This window comes from Mustela nivalis, assembly GCF_964662115.1.
Source record: "Mustela nivalis genome assembly, chromosome: 9".
Taxonomy (NCBI): domain Eukaryota; kingdom Metazoa; phylum Chordata; class Mammalia; order Carnivora; family Mustelidae; genus Mustela; species Mustela nivalis.
In genome coordinates this window covers 114,499,761-114,526,254 of record NC_139028.1, presented here as the reverse complement: position 1 = coordinate 114,526,254, position 26,494 = coordinate 114,499,761, and the positions used below count along the sequence as shown (strand labels likewise).

Here is a 26,494-nt window from a genome sequence, read left to right as displayed (position 1 = left end):
GATTATGGTTAAATGAAATGATTAAAATGATCAAATTTAAAATAATGAAAATGATTACTATTAAAATGATTAATGATACAAAATGAAAATGATACATCTTATGGACAATTTACCCATTAAAAATAAGGACTAGAAGACTATGTCATAACATGAAAAAATACTTACATATTAAGTTAAAAAGGACAAAACTATATATATTGTGATTACAACTACATTAAAAATACATCGGGGGGAGTTTGCAGAGAATATAATAAAATGCCAAGATTTATCATGCAAGAAGTGTTTTCTTTTTCTCTGTTTTCTAATATTCTAAAATGGGTAATATTGCTTCTATTAACAGAAAGCTCCTTTTAAAAATAATTCATGTGTGGGGGGCAAACGTTAAGATCTGGCTACATGTTGTTTTATTTTTTCAAGAGACTCAACAAACCAGTAACTATTTGGTCTCACTTGGTCTGACTCCTGTCCTTTAACATAACTTTATCATAATGCTTGCAAATAACGTACCAGTAAATAAAGCAGCCATATCAAGCATTTTAAAGAAGGAAGCCAATTAAGCCAAAAGATGAAAAGTTCTTTGGTTGGCTCTGTGGCTTGATGTCATTAGTTAAATTGGCTAATTATTTCCACATTATAAAACAACCCTGGACATTATTTTTTTTTAAGATTTTATCTATTTGTCAGAGAGAGAATACAAGCAGGGAAAGTGACAGGCAGAGGGAGTAGCAGGCTCCCTGCTGAGCAACGAGCCCAGTGTGGGACTCAATTCCAGGACCCTGGGATCATGACCGGAGCCGAAGGCAGACGCTTAACCAACTGAGCCACCCAGGTGTTCCCCAGACATGCTTTAGAGAAAGAAATAGAAAGCAGAATATTTTAATGGATCAGAACCTTTAAAAAATATTGTGTCAAATCCTCATTTACTCCCTCAAAAAAGGTAGAGAGACTAGTAGCCACTGCTGCATATTCAGTGGGCTCCAGGAAGGAAAGATATGATCACTCAAGTCTCCAACAAGGGAATATACATTTGAGCCTCATACTACTACTGGTTCCCAAACCAAAAGGATGTAAGTTGAGAATGAAGGGAGAAAAAACTTGATCATTTTTCCAAACGTACACCTGCTTCTTCACACAACCTCAACAACTCAACCACCAAATGTGATACAGGCTATAGATTTCTTCAACTTGTGGTATAAGAGTAAAGTAAAAAGTTGTCAAAGGAAGAGAGAAATTAGTATCTGTTCATTTATTGAGCATAAACGAGAGTTGGTTATGTAAAAAGCTAATATCATAGGCAAACCTGGGGCAAAATAGTATACTATAGAGTAAACCATATTACTATTGAATAGTGGGTAAGAGTGTCTGCAGCCAATCTGTCTAGGTTCATATATCCCACTCAACCACTTACTAGCTTTGTGATTGAACAAGCTACTTCACCTTTTCATGTATAAAATGAAATGTTTGCTATTAGTATAATGATCACCACCACTAAGAAAAAGGCACAAAAATAACATAGATCCCGGGGGTGCCTGAGTAGCTCAGCGGGTTAAACCTCTGCTTTCAGCTCAGGTCATGATCTCAGGGTCCTGGGATCGAGCCCGGTGTCAGGGTCTCTGCTCAGCAGGGAGCCTGCTCCTCCCTCTCTCTGCCTGTCTCTGCCTACTTGTGATCTCTCTCTCTGTGTCAAATTAAAGACAAACAAACAAAAAAATAACATAGATCCCAAAGAGATAAGAATACAAATATTTTTAAATCATAAAAATGTATCAATGAAATTAAAAAATAAAATGAAATGCCTAACACATAGCAGTTTGCTCAATAAATATATACTGGATGAATGACTGAAATGGAGTAAGAAATAATTTGTATGTGTTCGTATATTTTTTTTTAAATACACTGAGCCTAGCTGGCTCAGGGTGTTAAGTGCCTGACTCTTGATTTTGGCTCAGGACATGATTTCAGGGTTGTGATATCAAGCCCCACATTGGTCTCCACACATAAAATTTTCTCTCATCTCCCTCTACCCCTCCCTTACCTTAAAAAAAAAAAAAAAATATATATATATATATATATATATATATATGGAATTGACCCTAGGAGAAACAGAAAATTTAAACCAAACATCATCAAAGAAAACAAGTTTGTTATAAAAAATATTTTCCACTCCCCTTCCTCCACCCAAAATACCAGGTTCAGATGACTTTTTTTTTTAAACAGGTTAGTTTTACCAAATCTCCAAAGAACAGATATAAAAAGTTCCATAACAGAAATGGATAAACCTATCCAACTCATTTTTACAAAGCTAATATAATGATCTTGCTACCAAAACAGGACAAAGACAACAGAAACCAATCTCACTGAGAATACAGATGTAAAAGCTAAGTCCAGGATATATAAAACTTCATGATAAAACTGTGATGGAACTGCAAGGATGTTTCATAAGAAGGTCTACCTTCTTTCATAAGGTCAGACCTCTTTCCTAAGAAGGTCTACCACTGTAAGTCATCATATTAACAGATTTTAAACACCATATCATAATTCCAAAAGATACAGTATCTCTCTGCCTATTTCTCTGCCTACTTGTGATCTCTCTCTGTCAAACAAATAAACAAACAAAAAAATCTTAAAAAAAAAAAAAAAGAAAAAGGATTGCAAGAAAAACCATCAAAATGTTAAAAATTATTAGCCTTGAATGGTGGACTTACAATTTTTATTTTTTTCTTTATATTTTACTACATTTTCCTGCAGTTCTACAATAAATATATTTGGTTAAAGTGAAGAGTTAATTTATAAGGGACTAGGGAATTGAGTGAAAAAGAATAAGTAAGAGCAGTGAATAGAGATTGCTCCCTTAAATTTACGGAAGAAAAGAGAAAAATAGTAGGATTGAGGACTGGTTGTCTTTTTTCCTTCTTTTCTAAGACTGGAAAAGACTTGGTAACATATGCACATAGGGCAAAGAAGCCAGTGTAACATTGGCAAAGATTTAAATAGCAAAAATGATGTGACATAGGTTCAACATGAAGGGACTAAAGCCCAGAGAAATAGCACATTTATCCTTTTTTATAGGATGAGAAATACTTCTGGAAATATAGAATATGTTCATGTTTATTTACATGATGCTTTATGCTTTTAAAAATTGGTTTCTCATTACAAAATTAAAGCTAATTGTGAAAGAGACCATGTTTTTCACTTTATATATCAGAAAATTAAGGTACAGAGATGAAAAGCAGAATTTAAAAACTGGATCTTGAAATTTGTTTACACTGTGAAACCCTACATTTTATATTCTGAGAATCCCAAGTACAAAAAGATCAAGATAACCAAACTCACACCAAGTAGTTAATGTCAGAGTCAGGACTACAACCAGTATTCTTCGAAATGTATTTGACATCTTTTTTTTAAGATTTTATTTATTTATTTGAGAGAGAAAGAGAAAAACATGAGCAGGGGAGGAGGAGACTCCCACTGAGCAAGAAGTGTGACACTGGGCTCTATTCCAGGACCCTGGGATCATGACCTCTCGCCGAAGGCAGGTGCTTAATCAACTGCACCACCCAGGTACCCCAATATTTATTCTACATCTTAAGGCTAACTACAGACATTTAGATAAGTTTGTGAACTTTTTGTACGAACTTTTTAAATAAATACCTTATACCTACTTTATCAAAAGCACTTCCTTATAATATAAAAGCATTTTATAATAAAACAATTACAAATTAGGTTCTACATACAGTCAAACTTCTGAAAAGATAATATTGCAGATGAAGTAGTTGCCATAAGACTGATTTGTCTAAGCCTATGAAGCTAATAGACAGATTTTCTCATTACAACTTGGTATTTCAAATTTAAGTTACAAAGAGAATTTAAAGAAATACCACTTGGACAATCTCAATCTTCCCCGTAAAAACAGAAGGTAAATTTGTTTAGATGAGTTCAAGTAGGTTGAAATATACAGTATCAAAATTAAACGATTTTTAACTTTATAAGGGTTTTCAATAAATAAAATAATTATTGAAAACCCTTATAAAGTTAAAAATTCTACTTATATTTGTAGTGTGCCCAGAGTTATGATTTATACTAGCAACATTTGGCAGCTTAGAAATAAGAATGGGAAAAACAAACAGAAGGGGTTTATTCAAGCTTAAAGGCCGTAAGGAAAGATAGAAAATCAAGGCAGCAGGGGATTATACTGGCCCAAGTGGTTAATTAACCATGGGTAGGGAGGCCAGAAGCAGTGTCAATATAGAGAAGGAAAGGGGAAAATGACAGTTCAAAAAATGTCAATTTCATATAACTACTTCTTTTTTCTTTCTTTTAAAATTTTATTTACATTCAAGCTAGTTAACATATAGTATAGTATTAGTTTCAGGGGTAGAATTTAGTGATTCATCACTTACATGTAACACCCAGTGTTTATTACAAGTGTCCTCTTTAATGCTCAACACCTGTTTACCCCCCATCCACATACCCACCTCCCCTCCAGCAACCCTTTGTTCCCTATAGTTAAGAGTTTCTTATGGTTCAATGAGATACCACCTCACACCATTCAGAATGGCTAAAAGTAACAAGTCAGGAAATGACAGATGCTGGCGAGAATGCAGAGAAAGGGGAACCCTCCTAAACTGTTGGTGGGAATGCAAGCTGGTGCAACCACTCTGGTAAACAGCATGGGGTTTCTAAAAAAGTTGAAAATAGAGCTACCCCATGATCCAGCAATTGCACTACTGGGTATTTACCCTAAAGATACAAATGTAGTGATCCAAAGGGGCACATGCACCCGAATGTTTATAGCTGCAATGTCCACAATAGCTAAACTATGGAAAGAACCTAGATGTCCATCAACAGATGAATGGATGAAGATGTGATATATACACACAATGGAATACTACGCAACCATCAAAAGAAATGAAATCTTGCCATTTGCAATGATGTGGATGGAACCAGAGGGTATTATGCTGAGCGAAATAAATCAATCAGAGAAAGGCGATTATCATATGATCTCCCAGATATGAAGAATTTGAGAGGCAACGTGGGGAGCTTAGGGGGTAGGGAAGGAAAAAATGAAGTAAGATGGGATCAGGAGGGAGACACAACATAAGAGACTCTTAATCTCACAAAACAAACCGAGGGTTGCTGGGGGAAGGAGGACAGGGAGAGGGTGGTTGGGTTATGGACATTAGGGAGGTATGTGCTATGGTGAGTGCTGTGAAGTGTGTAAACCTGGTGATTCACAGACCTGTACCCTTGGGGCAAATAATACATTAAATGTTAATAAAAAATTAAAAATTTAAAAAAAAGTTTATGGTTTGCCTCCATTTCTGTTTTTATCTTATTTTTCCTTCCCTTCCCCTATGTTCACCTGTTTTGTTTCTTAAATTCCACAAGTGAAATCATATGGTATTTGTTTTCCTCGAACTTATTTCACTTGGCATAATACAGTCTATTTCCATCCATGATGTTGCAAATAGCAAGACTGCATTCTTTCTGATGGCTCAGGAATATTCCAGCCTGTGTGCGTGCATGTGCATGTGTGTGTGTGTATATCATATCTTTAACCACCCATCAGCCAATGGACATTTGAGCTCTTTCCATATTTTGGATACCATGGATAGTACTGCTATAAACACTGGTGGGGGGGGGATTTATTTTAAACCTGGTATATAATCCACACCATATATTTCACTATTCTAAGTGCCTTTTAGTACACTCACAAGGTTATACAACAATCACCACTAACTCCAGAACATTTTCACTACACCAAGAAGAAAAACTCATACCCATTAATACTAACCCCCCATTCCTCCCTTCTCCCTCTACTCTCCTTTGTACATTTCATATAAATAGAATCATACAATGTGTGGCGTTCTGTATCCAGCTTCTTTCACTTAGCGTATTTCCAATTTTCATCCATGTTGTAACATATACCAAGACTTCATTATTTTTAATGGCTGAATACTACTCCATTGTGTAAATAGAGCACATCTCGCTCATTAATTAACGGACATTTGTGTTGTTTTCAGTTTTGGGCTATTATGTATAATGCTGCCATAAATATTAGTGCATGAGATTTTGTGTGGACACTGCTGAGTAAAGATAACTCTATGTTTAACTCTTTTCGAGGAACCTCAAAACTGTTTTTTCAAAGTGGCTGCACCATTTTACATTCCTACCAACAAAGTACGAGGGTCCCTGTTATTAATATGCTTATCAATACCTGTTACTTTTTAAATTACAGTCATATTAGTAGGGTATTAAGTAGTATCTCATTATGGTTTTTTTTTAAGATTTTATTTATTTGAGAGAGAGACACACGAGTGGGGAGGAAGGGCAGAGAGAGAGGGAGAAGCAGGCTCCGCGCTTGAGCAGGGAACCCAATGCGGGGCTCAATCCCAGGATCCCTAGATGATGACCCAAGCCAAAGGCAGATGCTCAACTGACTGAACCACTCCGGCACCCCTCATTATGGTTTTGGTTTTCATTTCCCTAAAAAGATGTTGAACATTTTCTCATGGGTTTATTGGCCATTTATATAGATAAATGTTGTCTTCACCTGCTCAGGCTGCCATAACAAAGTATCACAGACTAGGAGGCTTAACCAGTGGAAATTTACTTCACACGGATTTGAAGGCTGAGAAGTCCAGTGTCAGGGTGCCAACAATTCAGTTCCCAGTGAGAGCACTTGCAGACAGTTGCCTTCTCATTGTGTCCTCACATAGCTTTTCCTGGGTAGGTGCACTTGGGAGAGATATTACTCTTTCTTCCTCTTCTCATAAAAGCACTAATCCCAGGGGCACCTGGGTGGATCTGTTGGTTGGGCGACTGCCTTCAGCTCAGGTCATGATCCCGGAGTCCTGGGATGGAGTCCCACGCTGGCCTCCCAGCTCCATGGGGAGTCTGCTTCTCCCTCTGATCTTCTCCCCTCTCATGCTCTCTCTCTCTCCCAAATAAAGAAAATCTTAAAAAAAAAAAAAGCACTAATCCCATCATAAAGGTCCCATCCTCATGACCTAATCTAACCCTAATTACCTCCCAAAGGCCTCATCTCCAAATACCCTTGCATTGGGGATTAGGGCTTCAACATATGAATTTTGGGAGGACACAAACATTCAATTCATAACAAACATCTATTCATATCTTTTCCCTATTTTAAAATTAGTTGTCTTTTTATTGTTGAGTTGTAAAAGTTGTTTTTGCACTCTGGATTAAATTAGACTCCTATCAGATACTTGATTTGAAAATATTTTCTCCCATTCTGTAGGTTGTCTTTTCTCTCTTTTAAAAAATTTTTTTTCTCGGTTTTATTGAGGTACAATTGCTATATAACAGTGTGTAAAGTTAAGGTGTACAACCTGTAAATCTGATACTTACATGTTCCAAAATGATTACTGCCCTAGCCTAAGCTAATACTTCCATCACATCATGTAATTATTATCTCTTCACTTTCCTGATGGTGCTTTTTCTTTTTTTTTTTTTTTAATATTTTATTTATTTGACAGAGACACAGGGAGAGAATGAACACAGCAGGGGGCGTGGGAGAGAGAGAATAAGGCTTCCCACAGAGCAGGGAGACCAATGTGGGGCTCAATCCCAGGACCCTGGGATCATGACCTGAGCTGAAGGTAGCCCCTCAATGGCTGAGTCACCCAGGCCCCCTGATAGTGCTCTTTGAAATACAAAAGTTTTTAATATTGTTGACATCCAATTTATCTATTTTTTCTTTGGTTGCTTGTGCTTTAAATGTCCTATGAAGATTTACACCTATATTTTCTTGTTTAAGAGTTTTATAGTTTTAGCTCTTATATCTAGGTCTTTGATACATTTTGAGTTAACTGTTATATATAGTGTCATATGACTTTTTTAAATGTGCTAAGTGGGTAACCATAAAGTCTACTCCGGAAATAATACTCAAAATGTCCCTTCTTCCCATACCAGCCAAATTCACTGCCATAGGCTGCTAACATGATCTGCTATGGAGATGAAAGCGATATAACCCAAGAGGCCAGAGTTGGAGCAATAAGTGCCCACTTGATTACACAATGAGGAGTAACAACAGTCCAAGGATTTTAAGCCAAAGCAGGTACAATGTAGGCTAGCTCCCACTAACTACTGAATAAAGGCCACTTGCCTACAGGATGAGACAACTCCCAGGATCTCTGATGTTAAGAGCTCTCCTTTTCTTCTTCCTCCACCTACCCTACCTCAAAAGGAAAAGAAACATGTCAATGTTCATGTTTTTTCCATCTCCTTTCCCTTCATATCAAATCTTGAATATATTCTCAATAGTGAAGTATGATTACATACGTTTAACAGGGAAAAGAGAAAATAAATATTAAGGAAGCAAAAGACGACAAATTCATTTTTTTAAAGATTTTATTTTTTAAGTAATCTCTATACCCACCGTGGGGCTCAAACTCACAACCCTGAAATCAAGAGTTGCATGTTCCACAGACTGAGTTAGTCAGGCATCCTAACAAATTCATTTATTTTAATATATGAGAATTTATATAATTTTATAAAAGAGAATTTAATAATTCTCTTGATCTCCAATCAATCTTCTCTTTACAAAATCTTGCTACATGTTATGCAAATTTAGCAGCAAGAGACTGTTTTGGATGTACCAAAAGTTTTAGGATTAAATGTGGACTCATAGGGTAACCAATGTCCTATGACCCCACAAATTCTTCTCTTGCTTCTAAATTTAATATATGAGGCTGAGGTAAAACTCAGTCTCCTCATCTCAGAAAAAGAAATGATAACACGTAAGTCTGACCTACCTCTGGAGAATGAATGAGATCATGTCTACAAAATGAGCTCCTGGGGAAAAAGTGTTAGATGAGTACTGAGTCTTAGACTTGCTGATCTTGTAAGACATAAAATTAAAATAGAATTTAATCTTTGAATATGAGAATTTCAGGTTTAAAAATATGTATTAGGTCAGACATCCAAGAGTTCACCATCATGAATTTCTCACTCAGTGATCAGCAAGCCTGGACCCATCAATCTCTCTAATGTACAAAAAGGATGACTTTCCACTTCCTTTCACAACATATTAACAAAGAGGACAAAATTAAACTAAACTTTTTTATAAAATCCCCCTGGCAGCAAAAGGGAACACAACAAAGAGGTAAAAACTAGACTATCATAATCATATAACTATACATCAATAGCACAGCTGTCTTCCCTACTTTCAAGGATTAGTATTCTTATCTAGTTTTCTTTCTGAAGGAAAAAAAAAAGGCTGTAAATTTTCTGACTTGGGAAAAACAATTGAACACGACTGGTTAAGCTGTATTTTACAAGAGTTAAATTATGTCAATAAACATGGGAATGAGGAGGAGCTAATTAAAAAATAAAAAAGAAATCAAAATAATATGAATAAAAAAACAGCAAAACAGGGACCTATAAACACAAGATTTTTCATATTCCTTCATCTTATCACTCTCTTCTACCCTTTATTTTTTTTACTTTTTTTCACTAGCATAGGACATGATAGGAAGTAGATCTGGACAAGAAGGATAAACTAAAATCATTATATTTTGCTAAATAGATTTTTATGATAGAAGTAATTCTACATAAATGGGTAAGCAGATATATAATGGATATAAAATGGATTTCTATATATAAATGGATAAGCATATCACACAAAATAATAGTGCATATATCAATATGAAGTAATGAGAGTTTTTAAACACTTAAGAATTTGTCTATACTAATGGACACCATCCTTCAAAGTACAAAAGTTATTCTAATTGACAGAGACCTAGCATCTGGTCTGAGGTGTTATCCTAATAAGCAACTGGGAGTCATCAAGGTAGGAACTTAAAGAAATATTTAAATTCATATATAAATGAATAAATAATAATCCTATACAATAAAAGGAAAACTAACCAAAGTTCAGTAAGATTAGATAATGGAGAAAAGAAAAAAGAAGATGCCAAAAAACCCTCAAAATTTATAAGCTTGGAAAATTCTGAATGTTAGTATCACTGAAAGAAATGGAGACATTACAGAGCAAGTTAGTAGCAAGAAAATGAAACCCATTTCAGATATGTTGCACATATATTTCAAAGGAACCTTCAAATGGAATAGTTTAATTGACAATCAAAGCTGAAAACATATTAGTGACAGAAAAAAATAAATCTCATCAGCATAGAATTGATATTAAAACTTTTAAAAGTAGAAAAGCTATCTGAAGTAAATACAGAATAATAATACAGAATAATGAATGGAAGAAAGGTATATGGGTGACTGAACTTTAAGGATTATCCTCTAGGTTACCAAAGAAGCACCTTGAATTTACGTACCTCCATTACAGTACTATACTCTGGTATAGTATGTGATAATCACATTACATTTTATTTTCAGATCTACCTCTCCCTATGACTTCCTGTGGCAAGGTGGATGTTCAATTAAATGTTTTCAGGATAAAAGTAAGAACAGTTAGGAAGCAGAGAATAAAGTGAGCAAGAAAGAGAACATAAACCATACAGAGGAAGTAAAAAGGAGAGATTATCTTGATTACTTCTTATTCCAACATAAATAAAACACCCCAAAATAAGAGCCTGTTTGTATACAAATAGAGGTATTCCAGAGCCAGTGAAAAATACCTATACAATCCTGATAGAACAGACTGAAGAAGAAAATTAAAGGTGGATGGCTCTACAACAGCACAGTTCCCCAAAGAGAGATCAGACCTTATTTTAGGCAATGAGAAACAACAACCAAGCAATGAAGAGAACAAAATAGTTAAGGTGAATTCAGAGGCATACTGTTAATTTTATATAGATAATTAATTTTTTTTAACATCTGGAAATCTGATGGTTAATGAATCAGCCATCAGAAACTTTCTAATGAAGCTAATTAAACAGTGTAAAGACTTGTGAATGGACCAATTTAAAACAGTTCATTATGAGGCACCTGGGTGGCTCAGTGGGTTAAGCCTCTGCCTTTAGCTCAGGTAATGATCTCAGGGCCCTGGGCTCAGGTCATGATCTCAGGATCCTGGGATCAAGCCCCACATCGGGCTCTCTGCTCTGCAGGGAGCCTGTTTCCCCCCTCCCAACTCCGCCACCCTCTCCGTCTGCCTACTTGTGATCTTCCTCTGTCAAATAAATAAATAAAATCTTTTTAAAAAATAAAGCAATTCATTAATAATGTTATAGGAATCCTAAATAAATAACCATAGTAATAAAGCCATAGTTAATGGTGCATAAACCAAGGAGCTAAGGGATTTAAATCTTAAACTTGGACAATTTCCTTTGTGAGTTTCACGGAGTCATTTTTATTACTAATTAGTAAAATAAATAGCATTATTGACTGGAGGTTAGTATTATGAGCCTGGAAAATAGGCTGAAGTTGGTTATTAAATGTGATTAACTATGATTAAATGACTCAATTTTTATTGTCTAATTGATATGTAATACAAAAAGTTAGCCACCTATACCTTATCACCAAGGATATAAAAATAAATAAATAGGGGCACCTGGGTGGCTCAGTGGGTTAAGCCGCTGCCTTCAGCTCAGGTCATGATCTCAGGGTCTTGGGATCGAGTCCCGCATCGGGCTCTCTGCTTAGCAGGGAGCCTGCTTCTCTCTCTCTCTCTCTGCCTGCCTCTCCATCTACTGTCAAATAAATAAATAAAATCTTTAAATAAATAAATAAATAAATAAATATGCATAAAATTGCTGTGAGCTTTTAAAAGAATTAAAACTAAGTTACCATGACACAAACTGTTTAAATTTTGTGTTAACATAATAACAGGTGGTTATTCCATACCCTAATTCAACTCAAAATCTTCTCTCCAGGTATTAACAGTGATAATAAATCCATTCCCTTGTACCTACATAGGTTTTTCACTTTTCTCAAAGCACTTTCACAAATATTAATTGAAGAAATTATATTAGATACAATCTGATCGCTGACTGTACAGGTGTGTTAAGTATAGGCTTGTTTCAGGAAATATTCCTATTACTTCCTTAGTGCTAATAACAACATACTCCCTGTTATTTACATGGATTTGCACTTCTTTCAAAGCATTTTCACACATATTAACTAAAGCAGTTGCCTTAAGAATGATCTTTCCATTCCTTGATCACCCAAATGGCAGAATTCAAAAAAGAAGAGGACTAAAGATTGATAAATAGGCCAGATGGTTTTGAGGTAGTTAACTCATAATTCTTAAAGCTGGACTCGGGCTTCTCAAAGTCTGAGAATCAGAGCAATCTCTCCAGGACAATAAGCTGATTCTCCTTTTCTTCCAGACATAGGCTTTGGGAGGCAGTAGAATTAATTGATTAAAAGATCTTAGGTGTATGCATAAGGAAGACACCAAATCTGTCTTGATCATCTCTATAACCCCTCCATGTCAAGCACAAAGCTAAGTGTATAGTTAATGCTCAATGAATCGTCGTTATGATGATTACCACAGGAGAACATTCTACTCAAGGTTTCACAGAATTTTTGTTATGGAGCTATTGTCCACCACAATTACTGCCTTCAAATGTGTGCACACCAAGAAGAACCTAAGATGGGGGAGCACCTGGGTGGCTCAGTCAGTTAAGTGTCTGCCTTTGGCTCAGGTCGTGGTCCAAGGTCCTGGGATTGAGCCCCGCATCAGGCTCCCTTCTTGATGGAGTCTGCTTGGCCCTTTCCCTCTGGCCCTCCTCTCACCACAGCTCATGCTCCCTCACTCACACACAAGCTCTCTCTCTCAAATAAAATCTTTTTTAAAAATAAATAATAAAAAATTTTTAAAAGAAAGAAATAAGATTCACAGAGCAAAAAGCTGAGGTCCATTAAGAATTTAGGATACAGAGGCACCTAGGTGGCTCAGTTGGTAAAAAGTGTCTGACTCTTGTGATCTCTGTCAAATAAAAAAATAAATAATTTTTAAAAAAATTATTTTGTAAGGAGGAGCAAGATGGTGGAGGAGCAGGGGACCTAAATTTTTTCTGGTCCCAGGAATATAGCTAGATAGTTATCCAATCATTCTGAACAGCCTACAAACTCAACAGGAGATCAAAGAAAAGAGCAGCAATCCTATGAACAGAAAAGTGACCACCTTCTAGGTCTCTTCTGATTTGTTTTGTGTATATTCTTCTGGGGTCATTGTTACCCTTTTAGCATTTTGTTCTCTCATTCATCTGTTCTTCTCTGGACAAAATGACAAGGTGGAAAAACTCACCTCACAGAGAAAAACAAGTATCATATGATCTCACTGATATGAGGAATTTGACAAACAAGACAGAGGATCATAGGGGAAGGGAGGGGAAAATGAAACAATACAAAACCAGAGAAGGAGACAACCAAAAGAGACTCTTAATCTCAGGAAACAAACCAAGGGTTGCTGGAGGGATGGGACGGCTGGGTGATGGACACAGCAGAGGGTATGTGCCACGGTGAGTGCTGTGAATTTTTTAAGACTGATGAATCACAGACCGGTATCCTGAAACAAATAATACATTATATACGTTTTTAAGATTTTATTTATTTGGCAGAGAGAGACACACTGAGAGAGGGAACACAAGCAGGGGAAGAAGCAGGCAGAGGAAGACAGAGGAAGAAGCAGGCTTCCTACTGAGCAGGGAGCCCGATGTGGGGCCCAATCCCAGGACCCTGGGACCATGACCCAAGCCGAAGGCAGATGCCCAATGACTGAGCCACCCAGGCACCCCTATATTACATGTTAATTTTTAAAAAAATTCTTTTTTAAATAAAAGGTATAAGCTTGCAAAAAAAATTTTTTGTAAAATTTGTAAATTAACCACACATTAGGAAAAGGCCCATTAAATAATTTACAAACCACACAACTATAGAAGATAAACATGAAAGCACAACAATTCTCAGATCATTTTGATCTCCTTAAAATAAATATATATCCTTTTGGTTTAGATTATTCTCAAGTCAAAGGAAAGAAGAGCTAAAACCAGGGTCACCAAAACTTCCTAAACCACACCAACTTTGGCATGTGGAGTACAGTATTAAAACTGGCCAAAACAATTTATAATGCCTTCTCCACGCATTATTTCTTTGAGGTAGATGGAAACAAATACTTTACCAAAAATTTTATTTTGTATCTGTGATAATTTTGCCTGAAGTTGTATAGATAGTATTCAGAGAAGCTAGAGACCTAGTTATCTTGTTCATTCCTGTATCTATACAATTTTATACATCATCTTTCTGTAGGATTGCCAGATAAAATACAGGACAAAATATTGCATGGAACACACTTACACTACAAAATTACTCATTGTTTTTCTGAAATTAAAATTTAAGTGGGCATCCTGTATTTTTATTTGCTAAATCTGGCAACACTATCATTCAGTTTGTCTGTTTTAGAAAATACCAAATTCACTGCCAGGAAGAGACTTAATCTCACAAAAGTAGAGTAATTCTTTCTTTACCTTTTAGGAACTTCTTGAGAACCAAACCACCGTAAATGTTTCCTGCAGAAGCAACTGTAAGAAACAGAATACAAAGAAATATCACAAACAATTAAACAGATTTATCTAAAGAATCTAATGGGAGCCTAAAAACAGTTTATAGATACAGAACATAAAAAAGGTGACCACTTTGTAATGGGTTTATTAAAAATGGAGACACCAAAGAAGCATTATGAGGCTTTAACAACTCTCTGGCAGCAGAATAACTTTTTGGAGATGAGAACTAAATGGCAAGTCTTTTTCACCTATTCCCAATACCAAGACCGCTTCTTTAGGTATTACTATTCCTGAGAGAAAATGATTATAGGAAGAGTGCAAACTATAGCTAGTAATCAGAATATATCATGCCAATAACTCACCTTCCAGTGTAAGATTCAATTTAAAAATTTGGCCCTTCTTTTAAATAATTTATTCCCTAGTAGAAAATATTAGACTACCAGGTAAGAATTCTTCATATCTAGAGTTCTAACTCTGAACATCAAAACATTTACACCAACAATCTTTTTAAAAAAAAAATTTTAAGTAAACTCTTACCCCTCAATGTGGGGCTCAAACTCACAACCCTGAGATCAAGAGTCACATGCTCAACTGCCTGATCCAGCCAGGTGCCCCTAGAGCAATGATACCTCAGGGGAAGAGGATGAAAAATGAAGCAGGTACCTATGCCCTCAGAACCATCTAGAGACTTTTTCTAAATTGAACATCTCTCCCCCAGAGGGTTAACCCACAGTTAAGAATCTAAGAATCGCTGCTATAGGAACCAATGAAAATGTGTGTGTCTCTCTCTAGAAATGTATATTCCTCACGCAGGGGAAAGAGGCTGAGTAGAACTGAACAGTGAGAGGCAATTGTTCTCTAAATGTGTGCAGTCAAAATACAGTAGCCACTAGATACATGTAGCTATTTAAATTTAAATTTAAATTTAGCTAAATTAAAACAAATGAAAAGTAAGATTCCTCTGTCACACTAGCCATATTTCAAGTGGTCATTAGCCAAGGGTGGCTAATGGCTACTGTGCTAAACAGCACAGATAGAGAACATTTCTGTCATCACAATAAGTTCTACTGAAATTCTATTAGAACGGGGATTTAGGGTGCATGGGTGGCTCAGTGCATTAAGCCTCTGTCTTCAGCTCAGGTCATGATCTCAGGGTCCTGGGATTGATTGAGTCCAGCGTCAGGCACTCTGCTTGGTGGGGAGCCTGCTTCCTCCTCTCTGTCTACTTCTGATCTCTCTCTCTCTGTCAAATAAATAAATAAAATCTTTAAAATTAAAAAAAAAAGAACAGGGCTTTACATTTCCAGATTTTGAATGATTTAAGCCCCGCATCGGGCTCTCTGCTCAGGAGGGAGCCTGCTTCCCCCTCTCTCTCCGCCTGCCTCTCTGCCTACTTGTGATTTCTCTCTCTGTCAAATAAATGAATAAAATCTTTAAAAAAAATCATCTCAGGGTGCCTGGGTGGCTCAATCAGTTAAGCATCTGCCTTCAATTCAGGTCAGGATCGTGAGGTCCTGGGATGGAGCTCCACATCAGGCTTCCTGCCTCTCCCTCTCTATCTGCCACTCCCCCGGTTTGTGCTCTCTCTGTCAAATAAAAAAGTAAAATCTTTTTAAAAAAATATTATCTTTCTTCTTAACATTCTTCACAGGCACAACACTGGTTCTAACTTGAGAGCAGATCACTGGGACAGGGATGGCAGGTGGTGGCAGGCCTACACTAGTGATTACTGAGGAACTGAACATTAATAAGAAAAAAAAATAGAACCAATATACCTCACAGTGCATCCATGATAATTCTCAATTGCATATGTCACACTGTCTCCTCAAACATTCTTTTTAATTTTAACAAGTACCATATCAACTATTGTTGGAAATAGGTCACTTTCAGGGCACCTGGGTGGCTCAGTCAGTTAAGCGGCTGCCTTCAGTTCAGGTCACGATTCCAGGATCCTGGGATCGAGTCCCGCATTGGGCTCCCTGCTCAGCGGGAGGCCTGCTTCTCCCTCTCCCTGCTGCTCCCCCACTTGTGTGTGTGCTTTTTCCGTCAAAGAAATAAACAAAAATCTTAAAAAAAAAAATAAGAAGAAGAAGAAAGAAAGAAAATGGGTCATTTTCAGTGAATGTACTCAGAGAGCAATTATCCTGCCTGCTCCACACCCTTTCCAGCTCCCAATTTTCAGCTATCCTTCTAATGTCTCTGTACTAAAGTAATGAAGAGATATCCTTCAAATGCAAAGATAACAACACAGACTTATATGTAAAACATCATTTTTAAAGCAACAGCAATGGAGCACTTGGGTGGTTCAGTGGGTTAATCCTCTGCCTTCGGCTCAGGTCATGATCTCAGGGTCCTGGGATTGAGCCCCACATCGGGCTCCTGCTCAACAGGGAGCCTGCTTCCTCCTCTCTCTGCCTGCCTCTCTGCCTGCTTGTGATCTCTCTCTCTGTCAAATAAATAAAATCTTTAAAAAATAAAAAAATAATAAAATAAAATAAAACAACAGCATTCCCCAAAATTCCCTCTAAAGAACAGCAAATGATTTTTTTTTTTTAAAAAGAGCTATGAGGTCAAATATGTTTGGGAAATATTGTATACTATTGCCCATTTTTGAAGATTCATGGTCTACAGTAGCATATCAAAGGTTTTGAGAAGATATAATGAAACTCATTTAATGGTTTTTTTTTTTCAAGACCAAATGGGGAGGGTGGGGAGTAGAGGGAGAGAGAGAATCTTAAGCAGGTTCCACACCCAGTGCAGAGACCAATGTAGGGCTCACTCTCACAACCCTGAGATCACAACCAGAGCCAAAATCAAGAGTTGGTTGCTCAACCAACTGAGACACCCCAGCACCCCTCATTTGATTTTTATCAGCATTCCCCAAATTTATATGAATACAAACTCCTTCCTCATAACTCATATAAACATTCTGTAGCACACTATGAAAAACACTGCAATAAATAATGTGTTAAAGACTTCATCAATTACTGATGGAAAAACTCTGTAGTGATCTCTTCAGTTTCTCATAGATGGGTCATTCTAGCAATAAAATTTGCTCATGTTGTGAGTTGAATTTTGTGCTTCTGAAAGAGATTTTGAAGAACTAAGCCCCAGTACTTGTGAATATGTCTTTGAAACAGGGTCTTCACAAATGTAATCAAATTAAGATGAGGTCATACTGGTTATGGTGGACCTAAATCCAACTGGTGTCCTTTTAAGACTACATGGAGACACAGACGGAGACTATCCCATGAAGGCAGAGGCAGAGACTGAAGTGATACGCCTAAAAGCCAACACCAAGATCTTGCTGGCAATCACCAAAGGAAAAGAGAGAGGCATGGAATAGATTCCTTGCTCAGAGTGTCCAGAAGGAACCAACCCTACTTAGACCTTGATTTTGGACTTTTGGCCTCCATACCTGTGAGGGAATAAACTTATTTTATGTTTGTGGTACTTTTTAATAGCAGCCCTAGAAAACTAATACATGGTTTTTCATCATCAGAGATTTCAGACCAAATACACCACTTCATACTTTCAAGCAAAGATGACAGACTAAGGAGCGCCTGAGTAGCACAGTTGGTCAGGCATCAGACTCTTGGTTTCAGCTCAGGTCATGATTCTGATCAGGGTCACGAGATAGAGCCCTCTTTGGGACTCCATGCTGGGCATGGAATGGAGCCTGCTTCCGAGTCTCTCTCTCTGCCCTTCCCCAGCTAGTTCTCTAACTCCTGTCTCTAAAATAAATAAATAAATCTTTAAAAAGATGACAGATTGAACATACCCATTATTTCTACCACCTCCTGAAACTGCAATAAAACAACAGAAGGGGTATTTTTTAAGAGGAATAAACCGACTAGGACAGAGAAGAAACAAAGATGATGATATTTAAATTCTAGAAACTGAAAAGCAGAAGGACAAGTGGGATAGGATTCAGGGGACCTTAGAAATTGAATTATAATCCAAAAAAGAGAACGGCCAAGAAACAACCCAAATGACGCTACAAAATCCCCCAAAGATTCAGGAATGGCAGAATCGGGAACCTTCAGAATTAGAGGTGGCATGGGAGCTAAAATAAGGAGAGTTGGTTGAAAAAATGAATTTAAGAAGTAGTCAGGTCTTTAGATGCTTTGCTCCACTAGCATTCTAGGTACTGACCCTTCCTAACCTTGGCAGGCAGTGGAGAAAGGGTTATCCTTTGATAAAGACAAAGCATGGGTTTTTGAGTTGAGGACCAAAGTTGTATTAAAAATAACTGGCCTGAATGAACATAAAGACTAAATGCTGAGATACCTCTCTTACCCTTCCATCCCAGAAGATTCACAATCTGGCCTTTCCTCTCTCATAGTGAGAGACTATGAATTTACACATAGAAAAATCTAGCAGAAGGCATATTGAATGTTAATTAGTAATTATATCAAGGGATGAAAAGACTAGAAAGTCTCCCTTTCCATAATATATGTGTCTGTAATGTTGGAATGCTTTATGATAAACATGTATCACCCTTCCTTCTACCAAAAAATTATGAAAATTATTACATAAAGATGAGAGACAATGAAGACAATAAAAAGGTCCCTATATTTCACATGGTCTGAACAAGTCCATTAAGCTCAAAATGCCTATGGAATTGGTTTTTTTGCCAAAAGCTACTACTATGGCTCAAGTCCTCAACCCTGCTACCTTGGCCAGTTTATTGGATTAGAATCAATTCATAAACTAACACAACCATATACAGACCAGCATCACCATAGCTATCTAGCTAACCAAAACTCTCTTATGCATGGTGGGAACTCTGTCCAGTCAGAATGCAGTTCATGCACAGTAAGAGCAAACCAACCTATCATACTTCTCTCAAGGATGTGTACTACTAGTACCCAAAGAGAAGACAGGGCATTCCAGTTCAGTGACACAATGTCTTGTAGAGTCTAAAGTACTATTCAGCCTCAGCTGGTACTCAGGATGACTCCCCTAAGGCTGATGGGATAATTTCATCCCCAAGTATCCTTCAGTAAACCTAGATAGATAGATACACACACACACACACACACACACACACACACACCCCCAAAGAAACCTAGATAGATAGATACACACACACACACACACACACACACACACACACCCCCAAAGAAACCTAGATAGATAGATACACACACACACACACACACACACACACACACACCCCCAAACAAGTTATTGCTTCAAAAGCTGAAGAAAATTAGTTGTTCCAGAGACAATCAATGCATGCATCACCCTTCCCTCAAGAGTATATGCAGAAATAATGAGGGGATAAAAGCCAAATGGAAGGGTGGCTCAGTGGGTTAAGCCTCTGCCTTTGGCTCCAGTCATGTTCTCAGGGTCCTGTCATTGAGCCCCACATTGGGCTCTATGCTCAGCAGGGAGCCTGCTTTCCTATCTCTCTCTGCCTGCCTCTCTGCCTACTTGTGATCTCTGTCTGTCAAATAAATAAATAAAATATTTTTTTAAAAAGAGCCAAATAGAAAAGGTTTATTTTCAAACTAACTGCAAAGTTGGGATTTTTAAGGTATGCACCGCTCATCATTATTTCTTCTCCTTTTTATTTTGGAAGTCTCTCTTCCAACTACCAAAGGCTGGACATGTAAAAGAGGATAAAATTCAATGTAATATAATTTTGCTATGAAAGAGGAGGTTAAAACCAAGAGCAAGGAGACAGTTTCTAAGAATTTTTTTTAAGTTTCTAAGAATTCTTAAGCCAGTAAAATTAATGGTCTTCTGATAAGAGTCATTGTACTCACCTTTCCTGTATAACACACTTGTAAATCTATCACCAGATACTTGTTACATAATTATTTATTTTAACTATGGAATAACCCTGAAGTGATAACTTGATAAAAGATTTTGACTAACTTAAAATTTTAAGTTAAATATAACAAATCATAACAAAACAAAGAGAGAAAAATCAATATTTCTTCATCTACTTACTAGTTGTTACACAATGAAGAGTATTTTCTTGGTGCTTAGAATTTAATGCTTCCATGGAAATCACTAGCTGTCCTTCTAGCAATGCTCCCTTTGATGTTCCTGCTGTTTCACACTTCCAGTGAATTATTAAATATTTCAAAATCTGAAAAGGGCACAATTCAAAGTAAACAAATCTTTAGAAATCAAGGTAATATCAAATTTATGACACAGTTAACAATCTTAATTTCCAAAAAGTATTCTTGCTTGCAAAATGTCAGATTTAGATTTTGTTCAGAACAAAGCATTGTGTCTACAGAAGAAACAACTAGAAAGGTGACATAAAAAAGGAGACAAAGGAAATTAACAAAATGCCCAACAAGAGAGGAAATGGAGACAATAAATTGCTTTATTCAAAGGGTAAGTTCATCTGGAAATAATAATTTGGAAAAATTGTGTAGGAGTTTGTTTTTCCTGTTTCTTTTTTTTCTCCCCAAGTAAAAACCAATATGAAGATTATGAATAAGACTAGCATCCAGCTATGAATCATCTTTACCTTTCATTAAATCATCATTTCTGAAGATCAGAATACAAGTTAAGAGCACTGGCTTTGGAGGCAGATGCCTGGGTCCAAATCCCTGATGTGCCATGTGACCTTGGGCAAGTTATTTAACTCCTCTCTACCTCAGCTTCCTCATTTACCAAAATGAAGACAAAACTACCAGGTATGGCTTCTGTGAAATGTAAACAAAATAAGAGCAAAGTGCTTAACGCGGTGCTCTGCGTATATAATAGTAAGTGGTTAATAGACATTAGCTTTTATTTCGAATAAGTTCATCTGCAGTGAAGACTGCACACAATGTAAGTTTTAAGGTTTCCAAGATGTCTAGACAAAACATTCAATCTTGATGAGACAAATTTAAAATATACTGTATTTAACTCCATCACTTATGAAAGTACACTCTCACTTCCACACTCAGGTACCTTAGGGAAGATTATTACCCCTTTTCTTTCTTTCTTTCTTTCTTTTTTAAAGATTTTATTTATTTATTTGACAGAGAGACCCAGCAAGAGAGGGAATACAAGCAGAAGTGGGAGAGGGAGAACCAGCTCCCCCACCACCCCACCCCACTCTGCCCAGCAGGGAGCCCGAGGCGGGGCTGATCCCAAGACCCTGGGATCAAGACCTGAGCCAAAGGCAGACACTCAACGACTGAGCCACCAAGCGCCCCAAGTACCCCTTTTCTTAAAGGCAAACATATCTCAGTAAGAGACCTTGGGAATGAAGATCCTAATGTGTACCAGAGTTTATAAAAATGGTTTCCAGGCGTTCCTGCAATCTAACCCCTTCCTTCACAACCGTCGGACGCAGCGTGCTCCCCTCTGTTAAGATTTTCCCGCACGGTCTTCACCCGCGAGAGCGCGGTTGGGAAAAGAACACTGGCCGGGGAGTCAGAAGCCCTCGGTTCTAGCCTAGCGTCGGCCGTCTGTAAAATCGAATCCTCCAACTTCCTTCGAGCACAGCGGAGGAGGCAAGAGCACCGGGCGAACTCTCGCGTGCCTTCAGGTCAGCCCCGTCTGGCCTGTGGTTCTGTTCTGCCTCGTTCCCCTTACAAGACCAGTGCCTGAGAATCGCATCAGGCGGCGGCTGCAAGGTGCCGCCCCGGGAGAGCTCACGTGGCGTGGCGGCGCCGGGCCTTCCGCCCCACCCCCCAGGGCGGGAAGGTTCTCGGGCCCGCGCGGGGTGGTCGGAGCTCCGGGAGGCCCCTGTCCATCCTCCGACGGCTCGGGGCCCCACCCAGGAAGGCGCCCCACGCCGTGGCCCACCGGCCGGCTGCACGCGACTCTCGCTCACTGCCACTAAGCCCGCACTGCTCCCGCCTTCCGCCCGCGGCTGCCCAGGCGACCTTCGTGCGCGCCCCCTCGGCCCGGGTTGGGGGGGGGCTCCCCGGGTGCTCTCCACGCCCTACCCCGGTCCGCTAACGCCTGGCCAGCACTTCAGCCTCCGGGGTCCGGGTTTTCTGGGCTGTCAGGTGGGGCGTCCCCCCAGCTGAGGGGCTGTTCCTCTCTGCGCGGGGGCCCCCTCATTAGCTCCTCACAGCCCCGTGTGGGGCCGGCGGGCTGTCACCGAAGCACCTCATTTCCACCTCAGGCACTCCCAGACCCTTCTGCCCAGACTTCGCGGACCCCTCACAAAACCCTTCCCAGAGTGTCTTCTGTTTTCTCTCCCTCCCCGGCATCACCTCGCAGACTGCCACGGCCGAGCCCTCCATGGCGCGGGGGCAGCAGCAGCAGCAACGCCCACCGCCGGCTGCCCGCCGGGACGTCGACCTCCGCGGGCGCCCACGCCCGGCCGCTGGGCGTTCTTCCCGCCCGCGCGCGCGCGCCCCGCCCACCGGCCCGCCGCGCTTGCGCACTTCGCGCCGCACCGCCCCCAGGCCGCGAACCGCCGGGGCTTGCCAGGAGCGGTGAGGAGGTGCCGGGAGCCGCGAGGGCCCGTGGGCGGGCGGGAGGGTCGGCCGCCGAGCTGGGGAGAACCCGCGGGCGCCGACTGAAGCTCGAGGCGAGCGGGAATGGGGCCAGGCCAAGGCTCTCCTTCCTCCGGAAAGAGACTTTCCCACGGTCCCGCGGAGAAGCAGCCCTCAGCCGGGAGAAGCTGCTGGGGCCCGGTGCGGGATCCCCAAGCCGGTTCTTGGCTCCTGAGCAGCCTCTCCTCCTGCGGGGGCTGTCCCAAGTGCCCTAGGCCAACCTCTGGTTCCCAGATTTAGCAAATAAAAATACAGGACGGCTAATTAAAATTGAATTTAAGATTTTTTTAAAAAAATTTAAGCATATGTCTATCCCATGAACTATATGGGACATACATATACTAATAAATATTTCGCTCATCTGAAATTCAAAATTGGGCGTCCTGTATTTTATCTGGCAACCTGCCCCACGCATGTCCCCAGCCTAATCCCGAGCTTCCTGGCTGGCCCCAGGCAGGACGTGGAAGGGCCCCCGCGGGGGAATAGGTCCTGCCCCACGTTTGGCTCTGCACTAACTATGCCAACCGCAGGAGCTGGCTTTCTCGGGCTCCGGCTGACACGACAAGCTCTGGGGTTTTCAGAGTGTTCCCAGCTGGAAGGATGGTATTACTCTAGACCAGCTGCTGGACTCTGGGCAGGTTCAGGGAGGGATGAGGTGAGCGGGGCTTGAGCCCAAACTGAAAATCTGGCAGCTGGTTCCCAGGCAGCTGAAAGAAACAGGCGAGAGAGATTCCTGTGTGGCAAAGAGTTGCCCAAGAAGAAGGGTGGTACAGGGTGTTGGCTGCTGTCCTTCAGGGGAAATTCTTCCACCCCAGCTCCAAGAAGCCAGGATTGGGCAGAACAGATGGGGGAAGCTATCAGAATGCCCGTCCAGTATATGGCCTTCCTTCCACTCCAAAGAACATGTCTGCTGAGACCTGAATCTTGGCCAGTCCATGCTCAGCACCACTGACCACCCTCTCCATCTCAGTGGCTCACAGTAGACCTACTGGAGAAAGGTGGCTTTTATGTCTGGAAAATTCATCACAAAACCATCTCAGACTTGATAAGAGAGTTGGAACCTGCCTCTCCCTTTCACTCTCTTCTCTCTCCAGTATTCCTTTAGGCAAAGGAGTTGCCAGGGAGAAGGGAGCTCACGTTTGCTGAATGACTGCGTGTTGTCTGACACCACTGGCTCATTACACACGGTTTTTTCACTCTCACAAGTAGCTTGTGAGATACTTAACTATCTTCACTATATTCGCTATCAATCAGTGAGGAACCAAGTCTCTGAGGATGACTTTTCAAAGCATCTCCCATAAAGAGTCTGGCTCAGCAGGAATTGCCCCACCTTGAGAGTGGCATTGGGAATGAAGGGTGGAGAACAGTTTCCAATGTAGAAGTACTTCAGATGAGTTGGTTTTCCTGGCTTCCAGCCATTGGCCTTGGAGTGAGCCTCAGGGATGAACCTGCAGTGGAACACCCAGCACTATCCTAGAATCAGAGGAGGCCTGACAGAGACCAAGGACACAGTCATCTTCCATACAGGATGTAGACAGAAGTGAGGAAGGGAAGTTTTGATATGAGGGCTGCCATCAGGACTTCCATAGTATAAACTCTTGCAGTTAGGCAAGCCCTTTTTTTTTTTTTTTTTTTTTTTAAACATAGTCTCCATGCCCAACATAGGGCTTGAACTCATGTCATGAGATCAAGAGCCCCACACTCAACAGATGGGGCTAGTCAGGTGCCCCCTTTAGGCAAGATTTGATGCAGTCTCAACGTTTGGTGGGCATTTACTCTGTGTTACGTGATCTTCACTTTTTCTTTTTCTTTTTTTTTTTTTTTAAAGATTTTATTTATTTATTTGACAGAGAGAGATCACAAGCAGGCAGAGAGGCAGGCAGAGAGAGAGAGAGGAGGAAGCAGGCTCCCTGCCGAGCAGAGAGCCCGATGCGGGACTCGATCCCAGGACCCTGAGATCATGACCTGAGCCGAAGGCAGCGGCTTAACCACTGAGCCACCCAGGCGCCCATCTTCACTTTTTCTTAAGTAATCCTCCCAACATTGTATGGAAGGTGTTGTCCTTGTTTTATAAAACATGAAGATGAGGTTCCAAGAAGAGCTTGTATGACAGTGAGTTGTAAATGACAGGGCCAGAATCTGAAACAAACAAGATCTCTTAACACCTCTTTCCACTCCCCTACAGCTACCCAGTACATCTCCACTTGAATATGATTGCTTGTCTCAGAGTTCTATAGTATGAGAACATTAACATTACTGTGAAAATCCAGCCCCTCCATTCAAAATCTAAGGAGCCAATGAACTCAGATGCCCTCCTCTACCACAAACTAAGGTTTGAATGAGCCACAGCTCCCAAACCTTCCCTAAGCCATCAGTGGGTGCCCCCATCCTGCTTGGGGTCTAGTAACTAACACACTATTGGGCTCCACATTGTTAAAATTGTTTTTACTCAGACCCTATCCTCAGAGCAATAGAATGTCAGAGTCAGAAGGGGCTGTAGAGGTTATCAATTATCTTAAATAGATGAAGAAATTTGAGGTCCAAAGACGTTAAGTGACCTGCCCAAGGTTAAGGTCACCTTAGTCAACCAGGTCAGCCAAGGGGCTTTTGGAAGCTACTCTGGACATTTTCAGCCCTGGTGTTCAGGGTCTTATTATCAGTGTCTTCAGGGGGCCAGTTATCTCCAGTCCTTACACTTAGTGCCATATTAATTCTGCTTGTATTCCTCTGCCCATCTCAGTATTTGAAATAGTGTTGCATGTCTGCTTTGAACATCTTGTTTATTCTGAGAAAAAATCCCCTGTCTGGATACAAGAGACCCCATCTGAAGATTCTGACCCAAGCCCAAGGATTTAAGTGGAACCAAGAACATCCTAAGAAATGCTGCCATGAACAGTGACATTTAAGGAACTGCCAAGCTGTCTTTCCCTTTCGAATGTGCCCTCTCTGTGGATATCTTTCCTAGACACCTCTTAGGTCTACCTTGTGCTTAGGCTCCCTGAGAGCATTCTAAGGAGGCCCTGAAGAGATTGACTATAGAAACTTAAGTGGAAAATATCCCCGTGGTCCCCCTTATGAGGCTGATGCAAAAGTAAATCCATTTGAGAAGTTTATTTCCCCCTGGGAAACTATTAAAAGAGGCTGTTTCCCATACATGCAATAGGAAAGGGTTAACTGCTTCTCTCGGGTCCTGAGCCAAGTCTGTCCCCCACCAGTTCCCATAACCGGGTTTCCTGAAATGGAGCAGGTCCCAGGTGCCTCTCCACTAATCACATCCTTGGAAATGGGGCCAGGAAGCTCAGATTAGCTCATCCCTTCACCTTCTTGAGGCCTTCTCCACCTGGAGCACAGAATCTGGGGCAGCTTCTCTACTCACCTCCCTCTGCTATCCGGGGTCAGACAGGGATGTTCTCGCAGAGGTATGTTGGGTTGTGGGGGCACTGGTAGCCATAGTGGTGCTGACTTTTGTGCCAATTCTTTGCCTACACCGTTTGTCCTTCCTTATTCTGAAACTTATGGGGAAAGGAACGACTCTGTCCCAAGACAGTACTAGAGTTTGTATAGCTAGAGTGTTATTTTCCTCACCTC

At 40.0% G+C, this 26,494-nt stretch overlaps 1 protein-coding gene across 1 annotated transcript in view; it reads right to left on the bottom strand.

Annotated features, from left to right (window-relative positions):
- The window catches only part of TOP6BL (TOP6B like initiator of meiotic double strand breaks), a 98,374-nt gene extending 75,626 nt beyond the window's left edge, over window positions 1–22,748 (bottom strand). The window contains exons 1-3 of the mRNA XM_082748621.1: window positions 22,622–22,748; window positions 20,403–20,544; window positions 14,406–14,459 (exon numbers count right to left, since the gene is read on the bottom strand). Coding sequence (XP_082604747.1) covers window positions 14,406–14,459; window positions 20,403–20,544; window positions 22,622–22,651 — 226 coding nt within the window. The 5' untranslated portion in view covers window positions 22,652–22,748. The remainder of the gene's footprint in view (window positions 1–14,405; window positions 14,460–20,402; window positions 20,545–22,621) is intronic.
- Window positions 22,749–26,494: the final 3,746 nt, after the last annotated feature.